This window comes from Rhopilema esculentum, chromosome 10 (genome assembly GCF_057945365.1).
Source record: "Rhopilema esculentum isolate cy_ngs chromosome 10, ASM5794536v1, whole genome shotgun sequence".
NCBI lineage: Eukaryota > Metazoa > Cnidaria > Scyphozoa > Rhizostomeae > Rhizostomatidae > Rhopilema > Rhopilema esculentum.
In genome coordinates, this window is record NC_142824.1 from 13,870,448 (window position 1) to 13,884,963 (window position 14,516).

The following is a 14,516-nucleotide window of genomic DNA, read 5'->3' on the forward strand; positions in this document are numbered from 1 at the left end:
ATAACGGGCTATTAAGAATCAAAACAAGAACTTCAAAACATATTTATAATGAATTAAAACTGAATTAGATTTGAATACACCTCTAAACAAACACAAATTCTGCTATGTAGACATACGGATTTATGCAATAGAAAACACGCGTTATACAAGCCTTACAAAATCAGAATTGAAAATCTCTTGTAGAACTTTTAATTTCCGATTTTTTCGTGTTTGCTCGTCTAGTTAAAGCCAACGGTTTTCAAAGAAAAGAAAGATTAATTTACGGATCAAATTTATTAATGATATTGATCACTTTTAGCTAATAAATTATTTAAGTATACAATAAATCCACTCTGTGCCTTATAGCGGAACAAATCTGAAATCGATTCACTGTTCTTGCGTATCTTAGTTTAGTTTTATTTTGTAGAAGGATTCAAATATTTGGAAGCAACAAATATTTTTGCGTTAAATTTTGAATCGATTTTTTTGCTTGTTCTAAGAACTAATGCGGCTCATTATGTTTTTTTCTTTTAGCAATATGCTCCCAAACATGTCAGCACGGTTCCTGTAGTGGCCCAAACATATGCAGGTTTGTAAAACTATCAAGAAGTTATTATCAAAGATTCTCACCTAGAACGAAATACCGTATTTCCTTTAAAGACGCCCTGGGCACATTTTAAATTTCTGATGGTTTTAAAGGGCGCGTTTTTTCGGGGAGATCTTTCTCACGGGTGGGCCCATCTAGATTTTGTGTCTTTTCACTAAGCTAGTTTGTCATAAAAAATAAACTATTTGCAAGTCTAACAAGGAAACGTTAGCGTAATGTTGGCCTCGTTGTTCCAGGAAAGCTTAAGGCTATGACGATGGATGCAAGATAAACAAACGTTTCAAATGGTGAAATAACAAAAAATACATACATACATACAATTCTAGTTTAAATTAAATAAACGTTATAGCTGATCTCCCATACTTTATTCAGATATTCCGTGATCTGTTACAAGCATTATTCGCACAAGCATTTTTTTTAGAAACAAGCTAGCTCTTAACTTCATAACAAAATAATGGTTTGTCAGTAGTAACATGTAACTGCTGTATAGTATCATATTTTACGAACAGAGTTGGAATGTTACGAAGCATGAATAGCATATCGTATTTCTTGGTAACAATCTAATATAACCATTTTAATGGTGAATTTTGAATTCCAAAGTGGCTTTGTCTGAAGATTGTGTTGATTTCTTATATATTTTTGCTACTTTGGTAGTTCATGGAAGGAATTCGCTGGCTAAATGATGCTGTCTATAAAAAGTAAATACTGAACAAAAATTAACAGTTTCCAAATTGACAAATCGACAAAGAGAGTCGCAAGCAGACGGGTATCTTGAAAGGGCTGTAATGAGATTGAAAAATATTATCTTATGAATTGCTTCTCTCAAAGGCGATCGACAGATACTAAAGTGCAGTAAGCTATCTGTCACTGAAACTGGCCAATCAATAAGCTTAATTCCATTCACACGTTTACTGATTGGCCAATAGCTGATCGACAAAGGGCTCAAGCCATGAAGGTATCTGTCGACTGCCTTTAAGCTGCAATGTTTCTACTTTTGTAATAACATATTGAAAGTAAGCGGGGTTGATATATTTAGACTGTAACAAGCCAGTTTACAATCACCTAAAATCAATGTTTTTGTCAGTATTTAAAGTTCATGTTCCAAATCTCTAAAATCAAACCTCAGGCCTGCAAATGCACAAAATTTGATACTACTAACATAACAACTCACAAATATGATATTTCTGCTTTTCGAAACCAGAAATATTCATGTTAGATATTCAGTTTGAAAAGTGGTCAGTGGTTATGTAAATTCAGTAACTTGATAAAAGGTCATGATTATAAGATGGGTTGCGATTGAAGGATTCGACATGTATAAGACCTTGAACAACACCAAGTCCATTTCTCATTGACTCATTTTCTGCAAGATTCGACTAATGTCCGATATTCGCTATGCCAAGCCCTTGGCTTTGCCGCTTATTTTAGACGGTTGAAGCATTTGACAACAAGTTTATACACACGCTTTTTAGCCCAATCTGTACAATTGGTGAAGACTTAGTTGTAAAATTTAGCAGAAACTTCCTTTCGGACACCATTCGTGACATTTGTTCACGCTGAGAAAAATCAGATGTTTCATCAATTATGACAGCATTACAGCTTTTTTCTTTTACTTCTTTCTTTTACTTCTTTTCAAGCACTAATTGGGCTGTTGCTGCTCTCGTCGCTTTTTGTGTTTTTTTTTCACCATACATATTTTTACCTTATTCCATTACTTTCAAACGCGCTCACGATTACGACAACTTGATTTTTTCATCTCAGAAATTTTAAAACATGTTCAAAATGTAATTTTTCTCATACCTGGTTTTTGGAGAAGGCTCCTGCCCAGATTTTGTCCGAAAAAATCAACTTCTTTCTTTTACTTCTTTTCAAGCACTAATTGGGCTGTTGCTGCTCTTGTCGCTTTTTGTGTTTTTTTTTCACCATACATATTTTTACCTTATTCCATTACTTTCAAACGCGCTCACGATTACGACAACTTGATTTTTTCATCTCAGAAATTTTAAAACATGTTCAAAATGTAATTTTTCTCATACCTGGTTTTTGGAGAAGGCTCCTGCCCAGATTTTGTCCGAAAAAATCAACTTCTTTCTTTTACTTCTTTTCAAGTTCTAATTGGGCTGTTGCTGCTCTTGTCGCTTTTTGTGTTTTTTTTTCACCATACATATTTTTACCTTATTCCATTACTTTCAAACGCGCTCACGATTACGACAACTTGATTTTTTCATCTCAGAAATTTTAAAACATGTTCAAAATGTAATTTTTCTCATACCTGGTTTTTGGAGAAGGCTCCTGCCCAGATTTTGTCCGAAAAAATCAACTTCTTTCTTTTACTTCTTTTCAAGTTCTAATTGGGCTGTTGCTGCTCTTGTCGCTTTTTGTGTTTTTTTTTCACCATACATATTTTTACCTTATTCCATTACTTTCAAACGCGCTCACGATTACGACAACTTGATTTTTTCATCTCAGAAATTTTAAAACATGTTCAAAATGTAATTTTTCTCATACCTGGTTTTTGGAGAAGGCTCCTGCCCAGATTTTGTCCGAAAAAATCAGCTGCCCAAATCTAGGGGCTAAAGCCCCCAGCCCCCCGGTCCGTACGTCTATACTTTGAGCTGTGCTGGATATCCCATCCATATTTCTAATTGATTGCAATTCACATTATAAATCAAGCCATTTGATTTATCTTCCAGCTGCACGACAGGTTGGAGCGGATCAGACTGCTCAGTATGCGAGACAAGACTTGGTTGTGTAAATGGTACCTGCATAATACCAGGGGGCTGTGAATGCAATGCCGGATGGGGCGGAAATAATTGTGACAAAGGTAGGCTAGGTTACAGTTCTGAAGGCTGCCTTACCCTGCTGTATCTTGTAAGAACATTCTGACTTAAGCACATCATTTTCACACCAGAAAGAACTAATGCACAGTTAAAAACCGGCTTATTGGCAGAGAGGCTTTTAATTAGGGAAGTCTCCTTTTGGGTTCAAACAATGAGCACCAGAGTCCAGAAAAGTCCTTAACCTTCCCCCGTTCAAATTTTACTTCGTCAAAACCTTCCTCCAATTTTTTAAGCAATCACCTTAGACAGGGCGTGGTTAGGAAGTAGCTACGGCACAAGGGGTGTTTGGTTCGAAACCATGGAACACAAACAGTATTCTCTTTCCAGATATGTTTTCTGGCAGTTAAAGAGCGTGCGGCCTAAAAAATTGCGTCTGTTCGTGCCACCATTCGACTCTGCGACAGATTCAACGTATGTTTTAAAAGCGCAACAAGGAAACAAGTGGAAAACAAGTTTTTTCAATCCTTCCTCTAAAACCTTCCTATCAAATTTTATTGTTTCTCAAACTATCCTTCGGCCAATGACCGTGCGACTGTAATGTTTCCTGGACGCGTTTTTAAGATTGTCTATAGAAAAAGCTCCATTATTGCCAAGGAGACAATTCCCTTTCAGGAAATCTTGGCTGTTGGACTATAAGTTTTGCAAAACTGTTTCTTTACTTTGCAACTTGAATCAAGGACAAACAGTACTATTCTTAGAGGGTAGTCGTAGTGGTGGCTCTGCTTTGAAAATTGTTTTTTATCAATTGTAGAAACTGATTTTTGTGGCCTAAGAAAGCCGTGTCAGAATGGAGGTATTTGCGTAAACAGAGGTTTGGGGAGTTACCTGTGTTACTGTGACCCTGAATACAGTGGCAAAAACTGCGAAACAGGTCAGTCAATAAACCTTGTATTGCTTTATACAATTTGACTAATGTTCAGAAATACAGAACCATACTCATTAGCGTAATGAATGAGTTTAATAAAGTAATAATTTAGTAGCTACATAATAAGACGTTTTCTTGAGGTTTTCATAGCAGATAAAGTGACTGCCAGAGAACCCCTTTTTCGTTTTAGTTTCTTAACGTGTCTTCTTAATACATGCATCAATGTAGACAGGCCCCATACATTATGTGTTTTTAAAGCCCCTCAAAACTATTCTGCTAGCGCTAATTTAAGTTTAAAACGATGTATCAAAGTTTTTTAACATTAACATTCATTCCCTGGTGGCCCCTGACCTAGGGGTATTGTCCCAATACAAAAGCTAGCTATACCCACAATCAGAAGCGATACAAAACATACATTAAATTGAAGTGAATTAAACTGGTCACAACCCACCTAGGGAATCCCCAAACTTATCATGACAAGGCAGTTAGTTAGTTATTTTACATATCGCCAATAAATTCATACTACCAATAAGTAGAAATATTTTCATAATTTTTGATTCCTGAATAGTACTGACAGCCATGCTTTCCATACAATTTTTCTTAGATATGTTAGAATTTCATATCATTTCTTTTTTAACATTACTAAATCTAGGTTATACCAAGGCGGCTCAGTGTTTATCAAAGTCTTTAGTCCTTATTTCTTTATGCTATTAAAATGGGTACATTCCAGTTTTTTGAACAAATTCGAAACATTGCTTATATAACGATGCACTGCAACATCAATTGGACTGAGAGCTCGTAACTAGCTAATATATCACGGTCAAAGGACTATCTGTACGAAACAAGCTACAAATGTGCTTTGTACTATCACAAGGACACTTTTTTCTAACTTATTTATTGATCTGATTCGTTTATTATCTTTTTCAATTTCCACATTGACTCGATTCTTTTACCTCTCAAAAGATCTGAATCCATGCAAAAGTAGCCCGTGTCAAAATGGAGGGACTTGTCAGGTGAGAATAGTTACTTGCATCTCATAGAAATGTTACAATGCCCTGAGCTATTGAGGGATAATTTGCTTCCACAAACTATTTTGTCCTCGTAGACCAATAGCATAATAGTAACATTAATAGAATGCAACATTATTGTAACGACTAGATTAATGTGAAGTAAGATTGTTCTGAGCTGTAGATAATAATCATGATACGGTCATGGCAGATGAATTAATCATAGAGGAATATTAATGTATAGAAGACGAACTCCTAAAACATGTACTTCATCTTCTATATATTAATATTCCTACCTATACTTCATTTGACTTCCATACTTCGTTTGGTTACTGTGACAGTGTTATCTAGGGTTACTGAAAATGTTACAGTGCCCAGAACTTTGAGATATTTGATAACCTGATAAAATAATTCTGAAAATTCGAATAGTTACTGGATGCGTTTTGCCTGCGCATACTTAATCACAATGTAAAACAAATTCAGTGAATTCCCTGTATTGTGGACACTTGCTAGACAAGAGAAAGTTAACTTCCGATCTTTTTTCTTCAGGTCATTGGATCTAGCTACAAATGTACTTGCAGCACCCTGTACACAGGAACCCATTGCGAGACAACACTGGGCTTATGTGTGTCGCATCACTGCCAAAATAATGGTACTTGTCTTGTGAGTAGTGCCACTCCGGTGTGTTGGTGTCATCATGGATACACAGGAAACAGATGTCAATCACAAATTACATCATATGTTCCTTCATCAAATTTTGTTCAAGGTACGAAAATGGTCTCGGTGGGGAAAAGTGGCTCATTGCTTGTCATCTAATGTTTCCTGATGTTTTGCAGAGTCAAAAGATTGCCATATATGTGCAAGCGATTCATTGAATTAAGTTCAGTTCAGCTCAGTTTGTAATATTAGAAATACATAATTCGTAAAATTAAACAGAAAAAAACATGAAGATAAATTACATAAAAACAAGTAGAAAAAAGTATTTTCTCGCAACTTTTTTAAGTAGAGTTATTTTTAGAGAGACTAACTATAAATATGTCAAGAGAACAACATCCTATTTCAAACAAACGAATATATTCAAAGAAATGACTTCATGTTTCAGTTATTGCTTTAAAAACATTTTGAATAAGGGCTAACTATCCCGTACTTTTTTATCTGTAATGATATAAAATCTTTTTTTAAGTAAACTTTATTAATATTTATTCTAAATGTATTAAAGTTCGTAGATAAAGTTAGATCTTGATTTTTTTTATTTTTTTCCACTAGCTACGAGGTCCTCAAAACTCATACTACAATCAAAAGTAGAGAAAAATACATTGTACTCAACATTGGTATTTTCGTCGACAAATGTTTATCAAGCAACAGATTCAATGCTGTTAATTACAACGGCACTACAGAACACGGAATTCACTTCATCAAGACAAACAGTTTCTAATTCGGCAATGGATGCCTTCATAAGAAAAAGCTCATCGCGATCTGTGTTATCATACAGTTCTTTAAAAAGCAAAGAAGATGATACGAGAATAACAAGAACGATAGTAAGACTATCAACACAAATCTCAGTGCATCAAACAAGTAGCTCGATGAATAAACCAACAAGTATAATTTCTGCTTCTCCAAGTTCGCGTTTGGTAAGAACAACAGACGTATACGAATCGAGCAGAAGGATAATTAGTCCAACGGGGGAATCTAAACCTGCTTACCTCTCAACTTCGTTGAAAACTGTTGGTACCCATAAACCAACATCATTTTTAAGCATCCTGCCAGATATGGCCACGAAAAGTCTTAATACAGATGCCACAGTTAGCATAGATGCAGCTATGGGGACAGCATCTGCGTCTGAATCACCAGCTTTAACAAGTGGTAAGTTTAATGACTTGTACAGAGGTTTAGTAAATCATTATTAAGAAACTACGAAAGGCGCTAGAGTCCCTCCTTGTGGACACTTTTCTTGAATATGAGTTCAAATAAATTTGGAAATTACATTAGATTAATTTGAAGTTTAGCTACAAAGTACTCAAACCAATTCAACGAACTACAGTATATTCTAAAATTGTTTTATTTAGATTTTTGTTCAAGAATGTTAAAACAAATGAAAAAGTATTTATCTAAACAAATTCAAGAAAATGTGTACATTTACGCAATATTGTTAAACTGAATTTGTCGTGTCCTTATCATTGCAATGTAAGGGTTGACCTTTTCCGTTATTTCACGTAAAAATAATCCGAATGGTTTAGTAGTGTAAGTTTTTTACCCTTTTTACAGTCATTCCTGATTCATAAAACAAAACCCGAAACAGATCCTTCTTTCAACTGAATGAGCTGTTAAATTCAACTTCTCTTTCAGCTATAATAATCTCAAGACAGAAAGTAGAATTGAGAGGTACGATATTGATTCTCTTACTTAGCAGAAACATTTTATGTATAATTAAAGATTAAGTTTTCCAGAAAAACAATCGTTACAATTTTCTACCCTGACGACGTTATATAATACTTTTTAGGAGGTACTGTGCCGTTTAAAAACTTAAATCAATTACAATTTTATTGTTGTGCATGTGTATTAGCTCTCTAAATATTCTCATTGTCATTAGCAAAGTTTTTTAGAGCACTCAATTTTGAAACGTTTTCCAGCAAAATCTATAACTGAAGTATGAGGAAATATTACAGTGCAGTAAAACCTCAATATAAGAATTTCATTTATACAAACAAAATCAAAAAATTGCAGTCTGACTTTTTCAGTGTTGTGCATCAATCAAAAACTGTTGAGCCTGAATTCATATGGCAGTTTCAAATAACAGCGCAAAGAACAAATTTTAGTCTAAGTTAACCAACTATCTTGCAATTTTATTGTGTATGGTACATTTCCCCGTAAAAATCAAATTGATTTCTGCAAGAATGTACGGGTGCAATCATTTTCCAGGCTTGTCCTGCTAGTTTTTTCCTCTTATACGAAACTCATCCTAATATAGATTAAAAAAGTATTCCTTTTATAAGAGACTGTTCAGTCTGATCCATAAAGTTGAGATTTTTGTATGTTGGTTTTTACTGTTCCAATGATTTATTTTTGACTGAGGAAAAACTTCATAAGGAGTAATTTAATATAATTTAAAATACTATTTTTCATTTATTTCAGCATCATCCCGACGCTTACTGGCTATCGGCATATCAGTTTCTATCAGTTTTGTCATAATTCTTACAGTCGCATCAATATTTATTTGGAGTAAAATGTCGAAAAGACGAGGCGCTCTCACGTTCCGAAGAACATCTTCAATTATTCCAGCTTCAATGAACAACCCTTGCCGCCTTATAGACGCAGGGCACTTTAACAAAACTATACTTGTGAACAATTCAGCAATAAACAATAACTTTGATTCGTACCAAATCAGTCATACAGAAAGCTCGTCGGCAAATAGCGATCACTCGCAAGCGATCAGTAGTAAAGACATTTGTATAGAACATAATATGTTACACATGCGTTCCTCTAGTGACAATGCCAAGAAATTTTTTAATGAGTGCTACATGAACCCTAATATTGGCTATTTATCGGAAGGCACCTCGGGGTATGGCAGCGAAAACAGCTCAGGAAGAAGCTCAGCCAACTGCAGCTGTATACAACCAAAAAGGTAATGAATTAATAAATTAGTAAATATATAAAGATAAAAGATACGAATAGTTTTCTAGCTAGGTTTCTTCATTTATGGTTCACTTAAAGTTATACTCTATCAGTCACAAATTACATGTGTGATAATTATAAGGAATGGCGAAGCATTTTAAAAGTAGGGCTTCATAGGTATGAAAAGAATTTATGTCTGAAAAGAGAAACAAGATTTGAAGTGGAAGATTCTTAGTCATGGGGTATTTCTTCACAAATTTTGGCAGAGAATGTGACATTTGTACCATTTTGTTCGACGTTCCTGCTAGTCTTAAATCATTTTGGCGAGAAGTCTAAACAAATGGCAAAGTAAGATCAGGAGCAACAGTTATTTCATATTTCATATTAAATCATTTATATACTAAAAATCCTTTCAGCGTATCAAAAAAACTAATTGAATTAAATTTACAATCTAAATACAATAAGTTGTTAGGACCTATTTGCTGCTCTTCCAGGGAGTCGTGTTTTGATTTAACTTCAGCTCTTGAAGTATGATTTTAATCTTTTGAACTGCGGGGGGGGGGGGGTTGGCAGTTCTCTGATTGAAATACGGATGCTGTTCCACACAGTCAGAGCTGAATAGTGGAAGCCTTTTCAAGGTTGTAGCTTGAAAGAAGTCATAACCACTTAGCAATCCTCGCACTTCTCTTTAATTTACAGCAGGTGTGGCAATGATCTGTAATTTTGCTACCTTGAGCACTTATTTTCAAACAATTCTCACAATTGTTTCGAGATTTTATCTTGCTGTTGATGCCAGGCGTTATTTTTGAGATATTCTCTTAGCCAGCTTGTTCAAAAATAACGACTTCCAGCATCTTCATTTCAGCCCACAATTACACCAATTTATCCAACCATCATAAGCACGGTCGCTTGATATCCGACATTTTCTGTGAAATATTGCCATTTATCTTCTGATTTATAGAAATATTGTTTTAAGTTAATTTGATTATTTGTAAAATGTGTATTTACATCTGCTAGTATATAATCCATTTGTGATTTGTAAAGAAAGCGTCTAAACCAAACTACATTACTGGGCCTCTTTTATTATTTGAAACTAGAGGGCATGCAGCCTCCCCTTCTGCTTAAATCCCTTTAATAAAACTTTGCTTGATTATATGGCATTGTTGTAGCATAAAACGTGGGAGAATATTTTTGCGGTGTGCTTCTCTTTGATGTCTTTTATATTCTCACTTTTAGTCCGCTGAGTGCCGAGGGCATAATTATAACAAGAGTTTCTTCATATTCTAATCAAAATGAAGATTTACCCAATTGTGTTGTATACCAAGAAGAGCAGCTGTAGAGGTTGATGTAAATATGAAAAAAATGGTGAGTACCACTTGTACATACGTGTTACTTAAATGCACAGATGATGAGAAAAGATTGAAGAAGCCATTACTCTTTTTTTGGCTAAACAATTCAAAGACAGCCTTTGCTGAGACACTTTAAAACTGGCATTAAGCCTCCGTTTCATTCCGCCAATCAATGTAAATTTTCAAGCAAGCATCTAAGATTTGGCTTTTTAAATTTTGATTCACGCTAGTTTCCATCGCTGGTCCTAATAAAAACGAAATATTAATGTTGAAAATGGCTTTGAAAAAAGCAAGCATCTTAAAGAATTCTAAATCTATTTGTCTGACACTCTTCAGAGTATAAAACGTCAGAACATTCAGCTTAAGAATGCTTTAGAAAACGAAAAGCTTTAGAATTGTATGTTTTCTTTTTTCAAAGATATTTTTTAATTTTCGTACCACCAGAAAATTGTTTACCAAATGGAATATAGCCACCCCGAAAACTGCTTGAAAAACCTAGTTTGAACCAAATTTTTCGAATTTTTTTTCAGATTCATTGGCTGCAAGTATTTTATCATGTTTTCTTTCTCCTTCTTTTCCAGGAATAGCAAAATATTTATTAGAGTTGGCATTATGTACAGAGAACAAATTTTAAAGAAAAACAATTATCGATTCACGTTAGAATTGTAATTTGAAACGTCTTGAACTGACCGTTTGTAAAAATAATATAAATATTATTATCAATGTATAAAGCTGGGATTCTTTGTTTTTGGGCGCATTTTCCTTGCATTTCCGTTCCTTGAAATTCCATTTATCTTTTCATCTCCCATCCATGTTATAAATATATTTATAGATTTCCTTTCTCAATAACGAGGTGGCTTGCCTAATGGTAGGGAAGGGGAATTTTATTCTACACAGTTATGTACCCTGGGTACCAGAGCCATAAATTTCGAGCGCGGAACTAGAAGACAGAAGTTGGAAGATGATGAGTATCTACCTTCCCGCTCGTGTAATCTAAATCTGCGCTTGAATTTATGTGGCTTTGGTACCCAGAGTAATAATTATAGGGCGGGGATGATTTTAAAGACTTTCCTCTCAACTCTTTAGGAACATTTCCTTTCGGATTCCAAAATGTTTTGCGCGTGGCTTTGTATAGCATTTCTCTTGGAACAGTTCATGTTCAATTTACCTTTTGCAGTCAAACCCCGTTATGCCGCCACCGCTACAATTCCAAATTAACCGGACTAGACCCCTTTCACCGGCCGTTGGCCAGCTGCCATTACTTTCTTGGAAGAAATGCAGGAAAATCATTAAATGATGACGTCATCAAAACATTCGTCTGAAGTGGTTAAATTAACGCGCTATAAAAGTAAGAATTAGAATGGTTAGCAATTCACATATAGCAGAGAAGTCAGACGGAATATTAAGCATTATCGGAAATACAAAGTAATTCTGGGATAATCTAATGCGCCCTTTGCATTTCAACGGCATTTATCAGGCCATAGACTTTTACAGAAGCCAAAACTGTCTTTAATTTAATGCTCTTCTATCTATCAAGAACAGCACACCGCACAAAACCCTTCATCCCCCGCAAAAAGAGCCCTCTCCATCACCCAAAGGCTTGTTAACTTCTCCTTTAGTGTAGAAATTTCTTTCAAACGACGTTTTCTGAAATATTTATTGACTTCGCCGATTAGCACATTTTAGGTCTCACCCTGGCTGCAGAAAAATCGTTTTTGCATTCAATCCAGGGAACTGAGTTATAGTAACATTTAGTGCTTTTACCTTAGAGCCCTTTCCAGTCCTAGACAAATATTGTCTGACAAAATTATACTACCCATAACATTACCCTCATTTTTCCATCGAAATTCAACAGGAGCGTTAACTGGCATTGTAATTCAGGTTCACTGTAAATGTTGGGTACATATATTTTAGCGATGAAAACTGGTAATAATTTGTTATTATACCAAGGAATCTTTATTCCTGCGTGTGCTTGCATGTGGAATTTCTGTACGTTCATCACACATAAATGTAGAATCGTTGCTGGCCAATAACGACTTATATATAATTTATTATTTGACAATAAGCATATGAAGAGGCTACTGTATTCAGTGTTCTTACTCAATGAAGTTCAGAAATATTGGAAGGCAGTTAGATTGAAATGTATATTTTACAGCAAAGGGCAAGATCAGTTTCATGCATTGAGAACTCAATATATTTTAATTTAAGCATTTTGCCTTGAAAATTGTCTATTTTCTCATCTTTCTTGTTCACACTGCCGGCATTCAAATTGTCAACTCGAATTCGATTGAAAATATTCTATAATGTTACTGCGATTATCACTGACTTTTTTGTTACAATCAATTTAACAAGCATATTCTGATGGTCTAGGAAAAATATATTAATTGCTGATATGACAAGACTGTTTCAACAACATCGATACAGCATCGATACAACATCAGTCCAACGTCGATAGAACAAGGACAACATACAATTTTAAACGTTCAGCAATATGCTGAAAAGACACATCTTTGCTGCAAGCTCTTACCTAAAAGTAAAACTGTGACAAAAATTGGTATTCTCGACTGTAAAATGATTTGATAAATATGGTCAATTGGTAGGGGCAGATATCTATCATGAACATGAAAAATTGGGTGAAAGAGTAGGTTATGCAACAAAAACTGAAAAAAATTAGTTGTAAAGAGAATGCACGATTGTTGATAACAGATATTTCAGGCTTTCTACAGCAATTTCTAACACTCCCCTGCACTTTCAGCAAAGATCATTTTCACGAGATGCTGTATCCGAGCATATTTAAAGCCAAAATATTGGACTGGAAAATGATGGACATATTGGTGACAAAATCGTTGATTTGTCTAAATTTTCTATCTGTCTTTTGAGAAATATTAATTTAGCAATTTCCATAAAAGAATTTGAAGTTGAGGGAAAATAGCTCAAGGGCAGATGTTTTGGGGCCAGTTCTCTCGGCCAAACAATTCTCAACACACCGCGTTACCACCTAAGCAATCTTTCGTTGGGGTTTCCCGCTAATACTGCCATCAATTGTTCTGCAACACCGTAATGAATCTCTCAATATTTTTTTATTTCGGAAGAGTCATCTGCTTTCTGTGTCTTCCAAGCCTATTTTGGTTCATTTTGACTTTGTCTAAACGACTTACACTATATTTCAAAGGATCTTCTGACAATCCTTGCTTATATCTGCTGTATACTATGGGTTTTTCCTTTACCACAACTCCCCAACCTTTCCTAGGCAATACATTCATGCTGGGAACAGAGTATCGCTTTACTTTCAAAGAAACAAAGTTAGCGACTCAGCGCAAGCAAAATGATGTCCATTAAAATTAAAGGCTTTTCTCGAAAAACAACATTTAAGACCACATCAACAATCAGAAATACAACGTTTAATAGACCAAAATATTTAAAATTTGATGAGAAACCATATTCTCGAAGCTCAACGCTAGCAGCGATGGGCGTGTCTGCACCCAACATCAAATGTAAACATGTAAACATTTACGTTCTCTTTTTATAGCCTAGTTTTATATAATATTGTAAATTAGGTTAGGTTAGTAAATTTCTTTTGTTATTATCTTTTAAACAGGTCAGGTTGAAAACATATATATGTATGAACCTTTAACCTGTATTGGGTTCAAAAATAGATTACAATGACTGGATACAAACATAATTATGATCTGAAAGGTTCCCGGGAAAACAAGTTATTTTAGTTACTTGAGATCAATGAAATATATGGTTTGCATAAAAAATGAATCTAAGAGGCACTGACACATTGTACATTGGAAAATTATCACTAGGAACTCATCTTCGAATAACGATAGCGGTTCGTTCTAATTTATGATCAAACCCATCTTAAAATCAGCTCAGTGAGTACAATCAAAATAAAACAGTCGAAAGTGATTTTGGAACGAGGTGCAACGGTAGAGAAATTTTACTTACGGCGGGTGAAATGATAGGCAGAGGGAAATGTTTATAGGACATTGGTTTGCAAAATAGTCTAGAAAACAAAGAGCGAATTCATTGTGTATCTGCAATGCTGGTATTAAGATTCCGAAATCAGGAGCCACTGATTTTCAGAAGTATAATACAGGAGCCACTGATTATCAGAAGTTGATTACCAGCGCACAAGGGCCCTATGCTCCTCAGGCCTATTCAACAAGAATAAAGAAAGATTGTCCAAGCAGGGTGGAAAAGTAAATAATTTAATAAAAAAACAAAAGCAGCAATGGGTCTTTTATCATTTCCCTC

The 14,516-nt window shown here is 34.9% G+C and overlaps 1 protein-coding gene across 1 annotated transcript in view; it reads left to right on the top strand.

The window, feature by feature from the left end:
- Window positions 1-14,497, top strand: part of LOC148959409 (uncharacterized) — a 28,254-nt gene extending 13,757 nt beyond the window's left edge. The window contains exons 5-14 of the mRNA XM_089110395.1: window positions 514-568; window positions 3,277-3,407; window positions 4,175-4,294; window positions 5,252-5,301; window positions 5,845-6,061; window positions 6,562-7,158; window positions 7,642-7,677; window positions 8,428-8,917; window positions 10,144-10,272; window positions 10,838-14,497. Of these exons, the coding sequence (XP_088966521.1) occupies window positions 514-568; window positions 3,277-3,407; window positions 4,175-4,294; window positions 5,252-5,301; window positions 5,845-6,061; window positions 6,562-7,158; window positions 7,642-7,677; window positions 8,428-8,917; window positions 10,144-10,246 (1,799 nt within the window). The 3' untranslated portion in view covers window positions 10,247-10,272; window positions 10,838-14,497. The remainder of the gene's footprint in view (window positions 1-513; window positions 569-3,276; window positions 3,408-4,174; window positions 4,295-5,251; window positions 5,302-5,844; window positions 6,062-6,561; window positions 7,159-7,641; window positions 7,678-8,427; window positions 8,918-10,143; window positions 10,273-10,837) is intronic.
- Window positions 14,498-14,516: the final 19 nt, after the last annotated feature.